Raw genomic sequence first — 17,162 nt, 5'->3', positions numbered from 1 at the left:
GAGCCCATCTTTAGGCACTAGATAAGACTTCTAAGGGCCGGTTTCCGAGCTCGGGATTTAGATAAGTTCTAGACTTTAAACAGCTGAAGTCAGAAAATTAGCTTTCCGAAACGAGGCGTAGTCGCAGTTTTTTAACTAGTAGTTCTGTGAACAGTAGACCTCACGCAGTATTCTCATCCACAAGTACCTGATTGAAACTATAGACCTTATGGAAATACAGCAATAGACTGGCTTCTCCACACATCTGTGTAATCACTTGTCAGCTGATTTATGATGAATAATTCTATAGTCTGATTTTTACTCTAATATTGGCGTATGAAGGAGGCTCCTTTTTCCTTTTATATTATCCTTGAAAAGCAAAATTTCCAAAAACCTTGTATATACGTCGACGCGCAATTAAAAAAGCAACATACCTGTCAAATTTCATGAAAATCTATTACCGCGTTTCGCCGTAAATGCGCAACATATAAACATTTAAACATTCAAAAATTTGAGAAATGCCAAACCGTCGACTTGAATCTTAGACCTCACTTCGCTCGGTCAATAATCTTTATTTTCTCATTTCTATAATTGAAAACGTTTTTCCTTGACGAAATGAAACATTCCTAAATAATTCAAAATACCTAAAAAATTTACACTATTTCATATTTATTCTATTTTGAGTTCAATTTTCTAGTTTTTTGAAATTTAATTTCGACTACACCCCATTTCGGAAAGCCAATTTTCTGACTCCAGCTGTTTAAAGTCTAGAACTTAGCTAAATCCCGAGCTCGGAAACCGGCCCTAAGGGCCGTTTGCACAGTCGAAGCTTAAACTAAATTTAATCAGCTGGTGGCTTGAACTCGGAATGAAACACATTATTACAAACGAGACTTGATACGGATTCAATCCAGTTTAAAATGAAATTTAGTTTAAACTGTCACTGTACAAACGGCCCTAAGAGTTCTATTTCTATTTGTACAAAATGAACTATAACCTATTTTATTAGTATCACTCGAATAACATTTATCATGAATTTCTGAGCAATTCTTGTTAGCATCTACATTTGGCAAAATTTACAAATAAATACATAAAAAAACATTGTATTCTCGATTTGAGCTCTTGATTTATTTTAGTTTCAGTCCTAACTAGACGTTCTCTTTTTCAGGCAGCTAAATCTTGTGCAGATTCCTACCGGATCCGATTCTTACATCTTTCTTTTTGCAATTTTGCAAAAAACATAATTTTACTGAACATCCATCCATTTCTTAATGTAACATAATACTCCACGTAAAAGTACACATGATACATTCATGTTTTGAATAATAGCCTTATATATGTAAATAAATTTTGTACGAACAAAAACACGGTTTTAGAATTATCAAGCCATACATCAATGTTGAATTGATGAAAAATGACTATGATTTGAAGAATTGTTTTCTTCTCAAAGAAGAATTTCTCTTATTTTGAATAGATGTAGTTTACGAATTTCTTATTCAATTTGACATTTATCTGTTACTTATTAATAGAAAATTTCAAGTGCAATCGAGCATAAATCAATATAATTTTTATTATAATGCAAGATATTGTAAATTAATGCAAAACTCACATAATTTTTCAAAACAAAACTGTTTTTAATTTAAAAGTTGTTTTGATTTTTTCTGTTTCTATCTTCGTATTCAAGTATTTGAATTTCGATTAAAACCCTATCGGGCGTTGTTGTAATATTGCAATGTGTTATTGAAAAAGTGATTTTCGTCCGTCCTTAGGCAAAATATATGTATCCTGTTCTATTTATTTCGGTTTCTCACCAGTGGCTCGGAACTCACCTAAAGTATTTCCACCATAAATCCTTTAATCGTTGTTCATAACTTTTATTCACTGTTTAAGGTAAGGGTTTGTCTCTGTGAATTATCTTGTTTCCGCTAGTTGTTTCAATAATTTGTTGAGAAACTTGAGAGTGAAAATTGATGCAGTGCTGTTGAAACATTTTATTCTTGCTATTTCATCGGACACTGAAAAAAGTTGAAAGTTTTAAATAAAACATATCGTAGTTTCGAATCCGCAATCAACTGAAATTATGTAAGTTTTGCATCGTCCTATATAATTATGGCTTGTAACGTATATTTAATGAATATGTTTCTATTTCTTGGTTGAAAATGGTGTTCAAATCAAGTGTTCCATAAACATTTACGATCCCATTATTGCCTATTTCTAATGATATTTTATAACTAGATGAATAATGTTGTCAAACATTGTAGGAGTTCATTGAACTATCAAACACTGTCTTTAAAGGTCAATCAAATTTAATGTGATCTTAGATTTTATCGTAATTTTTTGAATGAAGATTTCAAAAATGTTGTTTTATTTACTCGACTGATTATTGAAAATTATTGTCACTTTTAGACAAATCTAAAAATCAAATTCTCGGATATAAATAGTTCCCAATATAATGATGTTGTAGCAATTTTTGAATTATGAATAAGTTAAATGTAATAAAATTATATTAATGGCTTCCTCAGAATCTTTTTGGTTCGAATATCGAGTCTGCTATAGGTTAAATTGAAACAGGTTTTCCATCACATTTTTAGTAGTTGTATTTATCGATTGTAATTTATTTATTCGTATGCATAATAATATAAACAAAGTGAATGAGCTCTCTTTTTAATTTTTCTCGTTTCTAATATAATGCTGTTGAAATATTTCTAAATTGCTGTGCAATTGATATCGTGTGAAAGAGGTTTGCTCAAATTATGTGTTCAGTACTTTTAATTCGTTTGCAAACCTATTTGGATTTACAATTTTAAAACTCACGTAATTATCAATGCATATGATATTGAAATTGACGTATTTGTTAATGAATATGATATTAGAAGTGTTAATGTGAGAGGAAACAAGTTTTTATACTTGAACCACGACTCATAATTATAACATTTTCCGATAATTGGTTTATAATATTGCGTTATTTTTGACAGCCCCGATTGTGTTCTATTTTCGATTATTTCGCGTTTAATTTTTTCTATTTCAATAATTTTTGTTGAAAGAATCGTAGACTGTTTTCAAGCCAGCATATGACAAGTTTTATATTACTAGTCTTAAGTTAATGCATAACTGATAGACATAATTTAAAATTGAATTACAGAATGAATGAAATTGTCGTGATAATTTGAACAAATCTTAGGGATAACCCTGAAAGAGCCAAGAAAAATCGCCTAATTCCTGACGATAATACTTTTATCACTCTAAGAATTGACGGCTTCCATCTCAAATCTGAATTAATTCGATCTTTTCCCATCAAATTGATTATTGCTCATATTCAGTTTTTGAGATTTCAAAATACTGAACCAAGTTTAAAAACTATCTTTACTCATTAGATCAATTTATACTTTTTTAGTTTCTGATGCTTCAAAATATAAACCCTCTCTAGAAGAGGTAGAAATTAATTGAAGTTTTTTGAAGAATCTATAGATCTGCTATGTGCCTCTTCATTTTTCAAATTTTGGATGAATTTCGGCGCTTTATATTGATGCTTGTCAGAGGTTTCACAATTGCACAGCCATAATTATTCATCTATTGTCTCTTATCATCTATAAAGTTGAAAATTTGTTTTTCTAGTCTAATCGTAATGTAAATTTTCTGCCAAATTTCTGCCTGCCAATTGAAAACTATACAAATTGAATCTTTCATTCGATATGATGAATTATGAATATGTAATTACTTTTAAATTTATAATCAATGAGCTTTTATTGCCTAGTTTTTTCTGCACTTGAAGCATCCACATTGAATGAACCTCATTGAGTCTCAGAATCGTGCATTGATATTATGATATTATTAACACAATAATTGGTAACATTTTTCTATCTTTGAAGGAAATTTTAACCTTGAATTGCTCCTTTTATCTTCCCAATAACAGATATTAAAAAAAAAAAGAATATCACCTATTATTGTTATTGTTGATAATTTAACAAAAAAAACTCTTCTCACACATGAAATTTTAGTAATTTTTTTATAATTCTGAACAAATCAATTTTTTAGTAAGCAATGTCTTGTTTGATTCAGTTAGGCATTGAATTGAATTCGATTTCTGAACAAATATTTTTAGTTGAGTAGTAATCTTCCCCAACACCCCAAGTGGAAACTTCCACTTTCTATTGATTATTCTAATTCCATCAGGTAGTCTTTCCACAATCCATGGTAAATTATCATCAGATTCATTCTTCTATTGCAATGAATATTCTACTTTCTAATTTAATCCATCTATCATCACTTGGTAAAGCCATTGTTATTTATTATTTATTTCAACATTGTTGTGTTTAACGTCTCCTCTAATGATTATATGTTGATACTTGTACATGTTACTCATGTTATTGTTGTAAAAATATTGATTAATACATACATTTCTGTCCATACAATACGTATTATTTATAAACGCTTATTTATCGTAATTAATATTATACAAGTTAACTGTCTAATTTTTATCACCATGTTTATATATATGTAACCTATTACTCTTATTGTATTCTATGAGCTTATATTATATGTATTTGTTTAGACATGATTATTATAAATTAATAAAATTCAATTGTTTTTGAAAACTAGTGTAATAAAAACTATTACTAATGAAATGTACAAATAGTGTGGATGATGATAATTATTATTAATATACATCTGTATTGTATAACCATTGATTCGTTTTGTTGTATGCATTGAGCCAAAAGTTGAACTGTCAGCATTATAGCCCATCACGTAAATTATATTTATTTATTGTAATTACTTTGTACTATTCATTTGTTGAAGTGTAAGAACAAACTTCATTATTAATCAAACATATTTATTGTTATTAGTTTCATATCATGTTTAGTACATTGGACAAAACTGAAACATTGCAATTTTTTTGAAACTACTTTTGGTCTGATTTGAATTTTTGTTTTTTCCAATTCTGAATTCTTTGTTGCACTAGTTTTAGTATGGTAAAACAGAATTTTAGAACCGGTCTTTTTTATTTATTTATGTTTAGTCAAATCAACAAATTTATTTGAATTGAGTGTGGTGACCGCATCACCAGGATTGAGAAGAAAGTTTATATGCAGCTCTACTTCCCATTTAGCACAGCATTGTAAACAAAACTTTTGTATCATTATAAAAATCTTACATTTTAGGAAAATTATAACAAAGTATTTAAAAGATGTGTGTGTTCATTGAGTTTTTTCACAATAAATCTAGTTTCTATGGAATTTAACTCTTCCCTTCAAGTAAATAAATGACTATTGATACTTAGCCCAGTCAACAAAGTGATATAGAGGGAAAAGTGTGAAAGGCAATTTTTGACCCCGCAGTTCTGTTTAGGGTGGTGAGGAGGTAAACATATCAAAAGTCCCCATCTCTACCCATTGTGCTAAAGGGATAAGGGTGGTTTAAAAGTTGCATTTTTCAATGTTTTGCTTACACGCTCATATCTTGAGAAAAATGCATTCAACCGACATGACCAACTTCTCAGAAATGAAGCTTGATAAATTCTCTACAATATTTGTTCTGTAATGATTTGTGATATCTCCAACAGTTTTCGAGATATACGCTCTTAAAAGTGTAAATTTGTCCAACAATGCATCGTAAAAATGAATGTTCACCGTAGATTTGTAGAGCTTTGTTTTCTCTTTAATTTGATGTACTATTTCACTACTGTTTTCCTTCTATTGTTATAGCAGATTCAATGTGGGGGGGGGTGAAATTTTAATTTTGTAATAATTGATCACTTGACAATGAAATTCGAGTCTGGAACATCTGGTATACAATTTTTGACTTTGTAGCTTAATGAAGACTAGTTGGGAGGTGAACATAGCAAAAATACGCATCTCTAGCCCGTCTATTGAAGGTGTGGAACTGCCAAGTTGACACTTGTTGCAGAGTTGAAAAATTCACCCCCAACATTGAATCTGCTATAACAATAGAAGGAAAACATTAAGTAGTGAAATAGTACATCAAATTAAAGAGAAAACAAAGCTCTACAAATCTACGGTGAACATTCATTTTTACGATGCATTGTTAGACAATTTTACACTTTTAAGAGCGTATATCTCGAAAACTGTTGGAGATATCACAAATCATCACAGAACAAATATTGTAGAGAATTTATCAAGATTCATTTCTGAGAAGTTAGTCATGTCGGTTGAACGCATTTTTTTCAAGATATGAGCGTGTAGGCAAAACATTGAAAAATTCAACTTTTAAACCACCCTCATCGCTTTAGCACAAGGGGTACCTAATGATGGGGACTTTTGATATGTTCACCCCCTAACTGGTCCCAACAAAGCTGCGAATTCAAAAATTGTGTTCAAAACATTCACTCCAAATTCCTTTGTCAATTGGTCTATTTTTGTATAACTGAAGATCTCACACTCATAACTGAAGCTGCTGCAACAGTCGTGGGAATGTGCGTAAACTTGTAAAATTATACGTCAAATTGAAGAGAACTTTAAGCTCATGATCACCATGGATTTTTCCCATCGATATTCAAAAAGTTATAAGAACAAAAATAGCAAAACATTGAAGGAAAATGTGTTCTTTTCTTTTAGAGCGGATATCTCGAAAAGTGGAAGAGATATAGAAAAAATTGTTGAATCAATATTGTAGGAAATTATGTAAGCTTTAATTTCTCATAGAATAGTCATGTCTGTAAAATGCATAATTTTCGAGTTATATGCGAGAAACCAAAAAATGGTACCTTTGAACCACCCCCACCTCCTTAGCACAGTGGGTAGGGGTGGGGACTTTTGATATGTTTACCTCCTCACTACCCTAAACAGAACTGCGGGGTCAAAAATTGTCTTCCAAACTTTTCCCTCTATACCCTTTTTTGAGCATTCATTGCCTGGACTAAAGGTAAAAAAATCATTATGCATTCGAATACATGCATTAATTTTCAACACTTCAGGATTCTCCACAACCCTCTACCTGCGTCACTCCAGTATGTCTTGTCCCTTACAATGTATTTTATGTTGATCCTATCAGAGATAAAGGAAGAACTAACTCCTCTTATTACTAACTAACTAACTCCTCCTATTACTAAGGGAAGAACAAACTCCTCTTTGATCATATAGTGTTGCATTCTGCATTCTATAATTTGTTTCGAATACGTATCAGGCATGTTGATTGAAGCCCCCAACTATACTGGCATCTTCGACCATTGCCGTCTCTGTAGAGACGGCAATGCTTCGACGCGCTGAATTTCGTGTTGTAAAATTAAGTTATATACAACATATATATTTGTTGTATATACTTACATATATATACTTTTCGTAAGTCTGTACCCAGCTTTACATGATAATTAAAAATGAAAATAAAAGGTTTTACCATTATAAAAATAATATGATAAAATTTGGACGGTAAATCTTTCATGTAAGATGCAAAAGTCACGTAATAATTTATTAATCAAAGAGAAACCCAGTTCTGATAATCTGGAGGAAGTATCCCAGAGTGATCACAATTTCCAGATATTTGTATAAAAAAGAAACAATATGTAAACTAGGAAAGGATTTTTCAATCTTTTTCATATAATTCTCAGCCAAATTGCCTATTGTATTGTTTTAGACTTGTATAATATGATCCGTTAACATTTGGAATACACTGTATCCAATTCAATTTATTACTTGTCATGGCTAAACAATGGTAAGCATAGACAATAGTCACGCACATTAAAATTGTAACATTCATTTACAAAGTAAGACTAGATAAATTTTTAAAATTGTGGAAATATAAATTTTTGTAAAAAAGAGACTAAATGGAAACGAGGAAAGGAATTTTTAATCTTTGTTATACGCTATACACAGTATGATTCTCAGCTAAATTGCCTATATACAATACGGTAGTACCTATATAATATAATTGTACTATTGTTTTAGACTTGGTCTGTAGTATGATACGTTACATTTGAATACGGTATTCTAGCACTTATGATATACGATGAGTTTTTTTTTTAAAGAGAATCCATTGATGAGAGAATTTTATTTTCATCATCACTATTACTATTATTATTTATTTCAATTGTATAATCCAATGAGCTACATGCTTAACTATAATCCGTTTGTGGAACGTTTGAATGAATCGCGGTCATAAATGACTTGCTAGTCGCTATGTTGGCAGTACTGGTGTCAGCAGTAAAATAATTTTGAGGATGAAAAATAATATATTGAAAATATAAAAATTAACAACTTATTCGATGTTTAAGTTCGATTTAGAATTATCATTGTAAAAAGTTTTATTGAAGTACATTTCAGTTGGTACATTTTTTTTAGATGCTGAACTTTTTGATAAGTCGAAATTGCTCGAATGGAGAATAGCTGTTTCATTCAAACTTCGAAAATTACACAGATATGAATATCAATATTGCTGAATTATTTGTTTTATTTGGTTAAATTCACTTGAATATTGACGATTAATGCAATAATTCAAAACCTGACCTGAAAATGTGAGTTTAGTTTCAAAATAACGTTTATTCTTTAGTAGTCGCAATAATTGCAACATTGTATGCTATTTCAAGAAACTAGAAATAATTACTGACTAGATACTGTAGTGCCATGAGAAAAGTTGGTTTTAAAAAAGGTTCAATTTATAGGGAGATTTGTAATAATAATTGCTAGAATTGGAATAAAATAGAAATTTCTAGTTCCTTGAAATATCATATCAATGTTGTGATTCTTAATCAAAAGTAAAATGAATAACTTTCCTCCTCAAATTACATAACATATAAAATTAGAAATTAAATATAATTAGTATTTTGGAAATTTTACCAATCACATTTCCAAGGGATCGTCCTTCTCTGTGCTCACTTTGACTCACTGTAACCTTTTTGGTTGATAAAATGCCCACCTGTAGCTCTCAGTTCTAATTCAAGAATATCGACATATAGTCAACTTTTACAACGAGAAATCAACTTTTTGAAAAGTGTTGCTTGCAGATATAATAAACTCAAGATAGATCCAGGGGTTGTCTGTTTTTGTTGAAAGTTGAATGAGTGGTTAACAGGTAGTTTCCGATGGCAGGTAAGTTTCCATAACTTTCCTGAAGTATTTTCAATCTATTTTTACTTACGTTTGTCAAAAAGTTTATGTTCCTAGCTATCATTCAAGAATTATCTTGTTACTCTAAAAGAGATTAAATCCTCAAACTTGTTCATTCATAATGGGAACGAAAACAAGCTAATTAGTTGGACAAAAATTAGTTTCAGTGACAGACAAGTTATTGGATGTGTGTTTTTGTTCACCAAACATCAGTTCTTTAGACGTTAAAAGTGATATCTTTACCAAAGTGTTGCAAATATATTTCTTTGTTTTGCGGTGAGATATTTTATATGTATAATATCCTGTAGAATAATAGGTAGATATTTTTGGTTTGTATCAATTCAATAATTTTAGTTCCTCTCAAAAATGTATTCATGGTCCAACGTGTTTAATTTTCCTCATTTATGATCGTATAGGATTTCCAGTATAGAATAATGACTTAAACTTAATTGTAAACAAGATATATATTTGAATAAAAAATTGGATTTTTTAGATAAACTATTCTGCAAAATATTAAATTATATCTCAGAGCTGTAGGTTAGAACATGTGACTCTTTCTTGAACTATAGGTTAAATTTAGGATGATTAATTTAATCCTTGTTCTTCATTCATTTTAAATAAACTACAAATTATTTTTATCTCGTATTCATTTTTAGGGTTTTAACATTACAAGTTATAAACACTGTCTATGTTGAATATTGACATAACATTTTAAAGTTTGAGTAGGCCTACATGGCTTTACACATTTTTCACGAAATCCATTATTTTCAAAGCATGATATTAATTAAAGATATAGTATTATAAAAATTTGATAAGTTACATATCACATAAATAAAAGTATATTTTTATTATTAGTAGTAGGTACTATAGAATATAATGGATTGTGAAACGTACAAAGTTTATTAAATGACTGCATCAAATTCCAACTATGAAGTTTAATAATTTATAATGGCAGTGGAAGAAGATAGAAAAACAAAGTTTCCGATACTCTGCCTTGTCACTGCCTTCTGTCGATGATAGATGATACCTATATGATGTAATATTAACGGTTTATTCTTGTTAAAAATAATCAATTAGGCCCTATATTTGATTTGTCAAGAAAATATATTTTTCAATGAATAAATCATAAATTTTCACAATTTAGATTGAATATTTTGTTAATCAATTATAATAATTATAAATTGTTAAAAACGATCAGGCAACGGTCCGGAGCTAGAAAAGGATAGCGCTATCTGCGTTGTCTAATGATATACAAGGATAGCAACATCAATGTTAATCAAATACTTATTCCGTTATAAAGTGGACTCACTATACACGGGTGTCTGGACGCGCTGAATTTATTTATCGCGTTTTCAGAATGCATTACTGTACCTCGTATAGGGAGGGAGCGGCTATTTGGCTCGTATAGTTTACCTCATACGAGACAAATACGTCCGGTCAACAAGGGAAAAAATTCAGTGCGTGCAAGACGCCCATATAGTTTAGATTGTTTGGTTTTACTGTATCTTATATGACCCCTACCCCACCACTACTATACGGGCAGAATAGACGCGACGGAATTTCAGTCACATTACGTCGTGCTTTTTGCTCGTTCAGAACGCATGCTCTAAAACTTCTGTCAGTGAGTAGACAGAAACTGCCAGTAAAAGGTCATTTAGCTTCCTGCTAAACAGACATACATCACAATATTGAGGTCCACATTATACAGTTGATTAACATTGGTGTCGCTATCCTTGTCTATCATTAGACATCGCAGAAAAGCGCTATCCTTTTCTAGCTTTGAATTGTTGCCAGATCGATTTTTAACAATGTAGAAATATAATTTATTAACAAAATATCTAATCTCAATTATGCAAATTCATTTCAAATTTACTATTTAATCATTGAAAAATATATTTCCTTGACGAATAAAATATAATTGATTATTATAAACAAGAATGAACAGTCAATATATCAGATATATACAGTGATGTTTTTGAACTTGAATTTGTGTGTAAATCACAAATACAAACTCTACATAACCTTTGGACTGTTTATTTTGAATTAAGGTTAAAGCAGTTTTGGGCGGCGGATGCCTGTTGTTTACACCTGTATTGTATCCTATTGTCCATGGATGAGTAAATATATGCCTACCGGTATCAGCTTTACTCTATAGAAGGCAGTGGCAAGGCAGAGAATCGGCAAAGCTGTTTTCTATCTCTCTCCACTGCCATTATTACGTGGAACTCACTATAGCGAACGCTGTTCTCCTATCTTTCTCCACTGCCATTATAACGTGGACCTCACTACTCTATTCCATCAGGAGGTAGTTGAACAATATTATAAAGGCGTGTAGTTTTCCCTACTCTGAAATACTAAGGCTTTGCTGTAGATATCTATTATTGTTCAGTAGTATATAATATTCTGGTTGCTTTCTCTATACGCAGCTTTTCTGTAAAATTTTATTAATTTTCTTGTCCAATTTTTTTTTCATTGATATTTGGTTTCAGATAGAGTGTGATGGCCGGCAGGGATGTCGGTGAAGAAGTAGTGAAACAGGGATTTATGGTGAAGCGGTCCCAGAACAAGAAACGTTTCACACCCATCAACTATAAACAACGCTTTTTCGTCCTCACGCGAAAATCCCTCATCTATTATGACACAAATACTGAGGTATGCTTTCACATTTTCTCTTACTCCAATTCTAGTTATTTCGGTGTGATTTTAATACCTTATACCTCCTTATTCATCCATATGACCCACACTTGTGGAATCGATGGTGTCATAAAACTCAACAAGTAAATTAACACACAAATATAATCTTTATGTACAGCGTATATCGTATATTGTATTATGCTAAACTTAGTAACTTATAGAATTTTTTCGTTAAGGCTACTCTTGAATATAAATTGATGTTCGGCTATTATATAGCCGAAACATGTAGTGAGTGCTTAGATTTATATTTTTTAGTAACTTATCTTTTGACATGATTACTTAGCAACTCAATTTTCAAAGCAATTTATCTTAGGCTATAATTATATAGTTGCAATGTTATGGGCGGAGTTGGAGAAAGGAGGTGGAATCCTAAGAAAAAAATAGGTGTAACATCCTTAATGTCTTATTATTTTGTGCTCATTGAACCCAGATGAAACTACTTCCCTTTGACAAATCGTAAAATAATTTCCACTGAATATTTAATAGGTATCTTCAACGTTTGGGTTTGGATTGAGCTATAAATTTAATTAATATTTGCGTCAGCTATTAATTAATATTAGTATGAATTATTGACCGAGCGAAGTGAGGTCTAAGATTCAAGTCGACGGTTTGGCATTTCTCTTAATGTTTAAATGTTTATATGTTGCGCATTTACGGCGAAACGCGGTAATAGATTTTCATGAAATTTGACACCTTGTTCCTTTTTTAATTGCGCGTCGACGTATATACAAGGTTTTTGGAAATTTAGCATTTCAAGGATAATATAAAAGGAAAAAGGAGCCTCCTTCATATGCCAATGTTAGAGTAAAAATCAGACTATAGAATTATTCATCATAAATCAGCTGACAAGTGATTACACAGATGTGTGGAGAAGCCAGTCTATTGCTGTATTTCCATATAACTATAGTTTCAATCAGGTACTTGTGGATGAGAATACTGCGTGAGGTCTACTGTTCACAGAACTACTAGTTATTAATATGAAAAATAATTATAAATATCATATATACAAATGATATGATAATCATATAATATAAATTCCATATTAATATGAAAATAATTGATATGATGCTGAAGACCTAATATACGAGTATTAAACTAAATCAATCTGTAAACAACAATTCAAAAAACATACCCCTACTATGGTAATAGCTATATATGTATTAAGAGCCTAATGAGCGACTTTATCGCTCGCGCAAAACAGTTATCACTCGACGCGAAGCAGAGCGTGATAATTTTGCAAGATCGATAAAGAAGCATTACGCGCGAATTACATACAAAATTTTTTCTACAACTGCACAAACTTGTTGAATCACTTATATCTGGCGGAGTTTATAATAATTCGTCTACACTGATATCCATCATGTCTGTATAACCGGTACAATTACCGACTTTTTAGGTTAAGATCTGACCGAGAGTGGTTTGTCTTTTGGCGAGCTGCTTATCATCAGCTGATTAGCGAGCGTAAAGAAACTCTTCTGCGCATGCGCGAATGATTAGCGAGCGTAAAGAAAATCTACTGCGCATGCGCAGATGGTTAGCGAGCGAAAAAGTAGATTCTCCTCAGAAATAAGCTGTTCAACGAGGAGAATTGAGTATGTAAATTCTTTCTTTATGCGCAGTTGTAGAAAAATTAATTTTTGAAGACACGAGAAATTTGGTTTAGCGTTGGATTTTTTCATTCAACTATTGTATTGCTTTTGATTCATTAAATTAATAAATTGAATAATTATTGAGAAGCAACACAAATTTTTATGAACAGCGAGTTAAAATCCTTAAATGAATAACTGTGTTGTTTCTTACAGCCAATCCAGTATCGACAAACAATCGAAAAAGTCTAAAACATTAATGGAAAAACAGAAGTCTATTTAGTATCCTTATATAATTCTCAAGAAATTTTCCTTTGTTCACTTGTTTACAGCTATAGTTACACCAACAATTGATTGAACAATTAGATCTAATTGAATTTTGAACAGATAGTTTCTTTATTTATTCCAATGATTGGTTTGAATAACTTAATAATGCTCTTATCATTTCCTAATACTGAAAACCAACTAACTATAAATAGTTGCTACTACTTACTAATCCAACTTCTTAATCAGCAATTTCAGAACTAATTATCTTCATATCATTACCCATTGTTTTTTTTCTACAAAAGGCTAATTACATAATAGTGTTTCAAATTGGAAGGATTTGTCCGAAGAGAATTTAAATTACATCAAGAATTATGAGTCGAATTTTTATTGCTGCTTGTTCCCAATTTATGCCAGCAAATTTATTACATCATCGTTGTTAATCATACATCCTGGTAATCAATTTTAATAATGAGGATTTCCCAGGAACTTGCCATCAATTTGCTGATTTTATGATCCTTGTACCGTGAAATTTTTAATTTCATTATAAACCTAAAAAATGTAAGTTTATTTACACTCTCCTCTAGTCCATTATTATTGACATGATATAACAATTGCAGTGATACTTTAATAACTCTTTATTCATTCTCCTGTGAATTGAATGATAACAATGCACCGTCTATTTAAAAAAAAGTTGCTACAGTACTTCCGATTGTTGTTGTCTCTTTCCAATTGATTTATTTACGGCGTCTCCATGATCCCACTTTTTGTGGGTGACCTACAGTTATAGGTGGGCTCCGAACCACCAGTAACTTATTTTTTAAGTAATTTTGTAGAGCTGGCTTCAAGTTCCGTCTTGTCTACCGCGATGAGGAACCTATCCAATCCGAGTGATTAGTTATCATTTATGAGGCTGATTGCTATCAAAGAAATTCGTCCGTCAGTTTCTATTACTGACGTACTTTTAATGTTACATCAATTCCTTTTAATCTCAGATTTTTGAAAATTTACACTTTTTTAATGATTTCTCAATTTTAATTCAAATTTCATCGAATATTGTACATTTCATTTTTTCAAGTTGTGATAGGTTTAAACTACCTTTTCCTCTACTTGCAGTATTCTTAATTCGGAAACGGGTTTGGGCTTACATGTCTGTTGTTTTCAAATTGATTTTATACTCATAAAATGAAATGAACTAGGCCTATCTATCCAGAATCTTGTTTACGACAAACTTTGTTGTTGACAACAGCTATTATGAGTTTATTTTAATTTTGAATTATCAAAGGTAGCGATTGGTTCTGTGGTCGTGCTGATAAGCTATCGATAAGATAAGTTAGGATCTATGTGCCTGCTGCTTCCGTTGTAAGGGTGACCACTTGAAAGGCTGTCTCTTTAAATATAATTTATAATTTTAAAAATTGCTTCTCTGTGGTTCGGAACCCATTTAAAGCTTTAGGTCAACTCATCATCATCAGTCTCTTTACTCACGCATCAGCCTCAGGAAATAATAATTAATTTTATCAATATACCAATATAATTTTATTAACCAATTTTATTACCAATATTCGAATTATGTGAAATCTACCTCAATATCATATTCACTCATACAAATAAATTGAATTGATCAGTTTGATTTTTGAAGTAATAGACCACTTTTTTGCACGCACATCCATTAATACTTCGATAATTACTCTCACAGTTTTCCCCCATGAATCACCCGCTTAATTTGCATACTCCTATCACGAAGCCTTTCCGGGGACTTAGTCTCTGAGAATGGATTCGTCCTTATTTGCATAATATCCCTTCAGTGCGCTTGCCTCTCGACAAGGGATATTCTGTGCGTTGGGTTGGTAACGTAAGGGGCTTAGATGCTGCCTTTGAAGGTTTGTATGACTTGATGACATCAATATTTGAAATATCAAGGTATCCTCGTTTTTCAAAATTTATTGTAATAACCACATTTTGTAGATCTACCTTGTATATTTTAGTTGAAAAATAAATACAATTTTAAACTTGCTATCCCTAACTAATTTGACATTTTTATTAAGTTTCTTGGAAACGGACTGATTTCCATGTCACTTGCAGATGACACAGTATTGATTCTAAGTGGTAATACTTGAGAAGGGACCTTCAACCTTCAACATTACTAATAACTCAAAAATGACAAAATTAAATGAATAGTACATGAGTGCATGAAAGTAGTAATGAAACAAACACTTGGCTTTTTCACAACTTTTAATCTTGAAATAAAATCAGAAAATAATTACAATAGAATAGCCAAAATGCAGAAGAAGTACTTTGAACATTGGAAAGAGTGGAAACAAATATTAAGTCCTTTGTTATTAGTCCTAGTGAGGTCCACGTTATAATGGCAGCGGAGAAAGATAGGAGAACAACGTTGTCGATCCTCAGTCTTGTCAATGCCTTCTTTAGACGGTAGCTGAAACAGGCTTATTGATGTAATATTAACTGTTCAGCCTCGTTTAAAATAATCAATTATATTTATTCAAGCAAGAAATTATATTTTTCAATAATTTAAAATGAATTTTCTTAATTAAGATGAAATATTTTGATAATAATTTATTAATTCTACTTTGTTAAAAGACGATCTGGCAACAGAGCAAAGCGAGAAAGAGATAGCGCTATCCACTTTGTTGAATGATAGACAAGGATAGCAATATCATTGCTAATTAAACACTGCCATTATAACGTGGACCCAACTATAGTAAATTATCACTTGAATGGATTAAATACGTTATGCTGGGAATTGAAATACTTGATAAACTTATTTTATAAAATCAATAAAGTAAAATCCCTTGCTCTGAACAGGATGAATTTACTTATCTTAACTTAAAAAAACTAAATTAATTATCTTATCTTAGACTTGTGAGAAAATTAGCAAACGAAATGCTGAAAGTTAGTAGGAAAATTGTTGAAAAATTCAGAACAATAATTATCAAACGAGATTGTATGATAGGTTTAGATACGGTAACAGTGTAACATCATTATTAGGCCTATCAATTTTCTATGTTTTTAGGGTTGAAGTAAATTAAAAGATTCAAGATGTGTAATTGCACTTGTTTAAACAAGATGTTTATTTCTACTTGTATAAATGAGTAAATGGAATAGATGAAGATTTATCGAGATCGGAAATCCTAATCTAATCTCTATAACTGCCCATCCTGTCCATGAAATTATGCAGTAGTTGTATTGTGAGTTATGATACGGTATTTCTCCATCATGGAAAAAGTGGTTGAAAACTTTTACTTAGTTTTCAACTTTTACTTTTTATTACTCTATTTTTTTGCTGAGGGTGATGCCCACATGAGCTCTAGGCATGTGCTATGGCAATGAGGCGCATGATAATTGATCGATTGAGTACTTTATTTATGTAGATTACAATATATACTAGCTTATACACTTATATAATAATAGCTTACAATAAAGCAAAATTATAGATGAATTTACATAATATAGACTAAGAAAATAATTATTGAACTGTATATGATAGGAAAAAAGCAATTTGGATAACTATAGATAATATTGTTATGCATCTACATAAATTGACGGAGCTTTGGACATA

At 31.0% G+C, this 17,162-nt stretch overlaps 2 protein-coding genes across 11 annotated transcripts in view; both read left to right on the top strand.

Annotated features, from left to right (window-relative positions):
* Positions 1-5,163, top strand: part of LOC111045494 (E3 ubiquitin-protein ligase SH3RF3) — a 38,473-nt gene extending 33,310 nt beyond the window's left edge. For 4 of the 5 annotated variants that reach the window (XM_039439184.1, XM_039439185.1, XM_039439182.1 and 1 more), the window contains one exon: positions 1,148-5,163. The gene's annotated coding sequence lies outside the window, so the exon portion shown is untranslated. Of the gene's footprint in view, positions 1-1,144 lie in introns of all 5 variants that reach the window. The other variant, XM_039439183.1, reaches the window with a different exon arrangement.
* Positions 5,164-8,950: 3,787 nt separating this feature from the next.
* Positions 8,951-17,162, top strand: part of LOC111056131 (tyrosine-protein kinase Btk29A) — a 75,786-nt gene continuing 67,574 nt past the window's right edge. For 2 of the 6 annotated variants that reach the window (XM_039439176.1, XM_039439178.1), the window contains exons 1-2: positions 8,951-9,017; positions 11,525-11,687. In XM_039439176.1, the coding sequence (XP_039295110.1) occupies positions 11,535-11,687 (153 nt within the window). In that variant the 5' untranslated portion in view covers positions 8,951-9,017; positions 11,525-11,534. The other 4 variants (XM_039439177.1, XM_039439174.1, XM_039439175.1 and 1 more) reach the window with 4 other exon arrangements.

The sequence above is a fragment of the Nilaparvata lugens genome, chromosome 12 (assembly GCF_014356525.2).
Source record: "Nilaparvata lugens isolate BPH chromosome 12, ASM1435652v1, whole genome shotgun sequence".
Lineage (NCBI taxonomy): Eukaryota > Metazoa > Arthropoda > Insecta > Hemiptera > Delphacidae > Nilaparvata > Nilaparvata lugens.
This window is presented reverse-complemented; position numbering and strand designations above follow the sequence as displayed.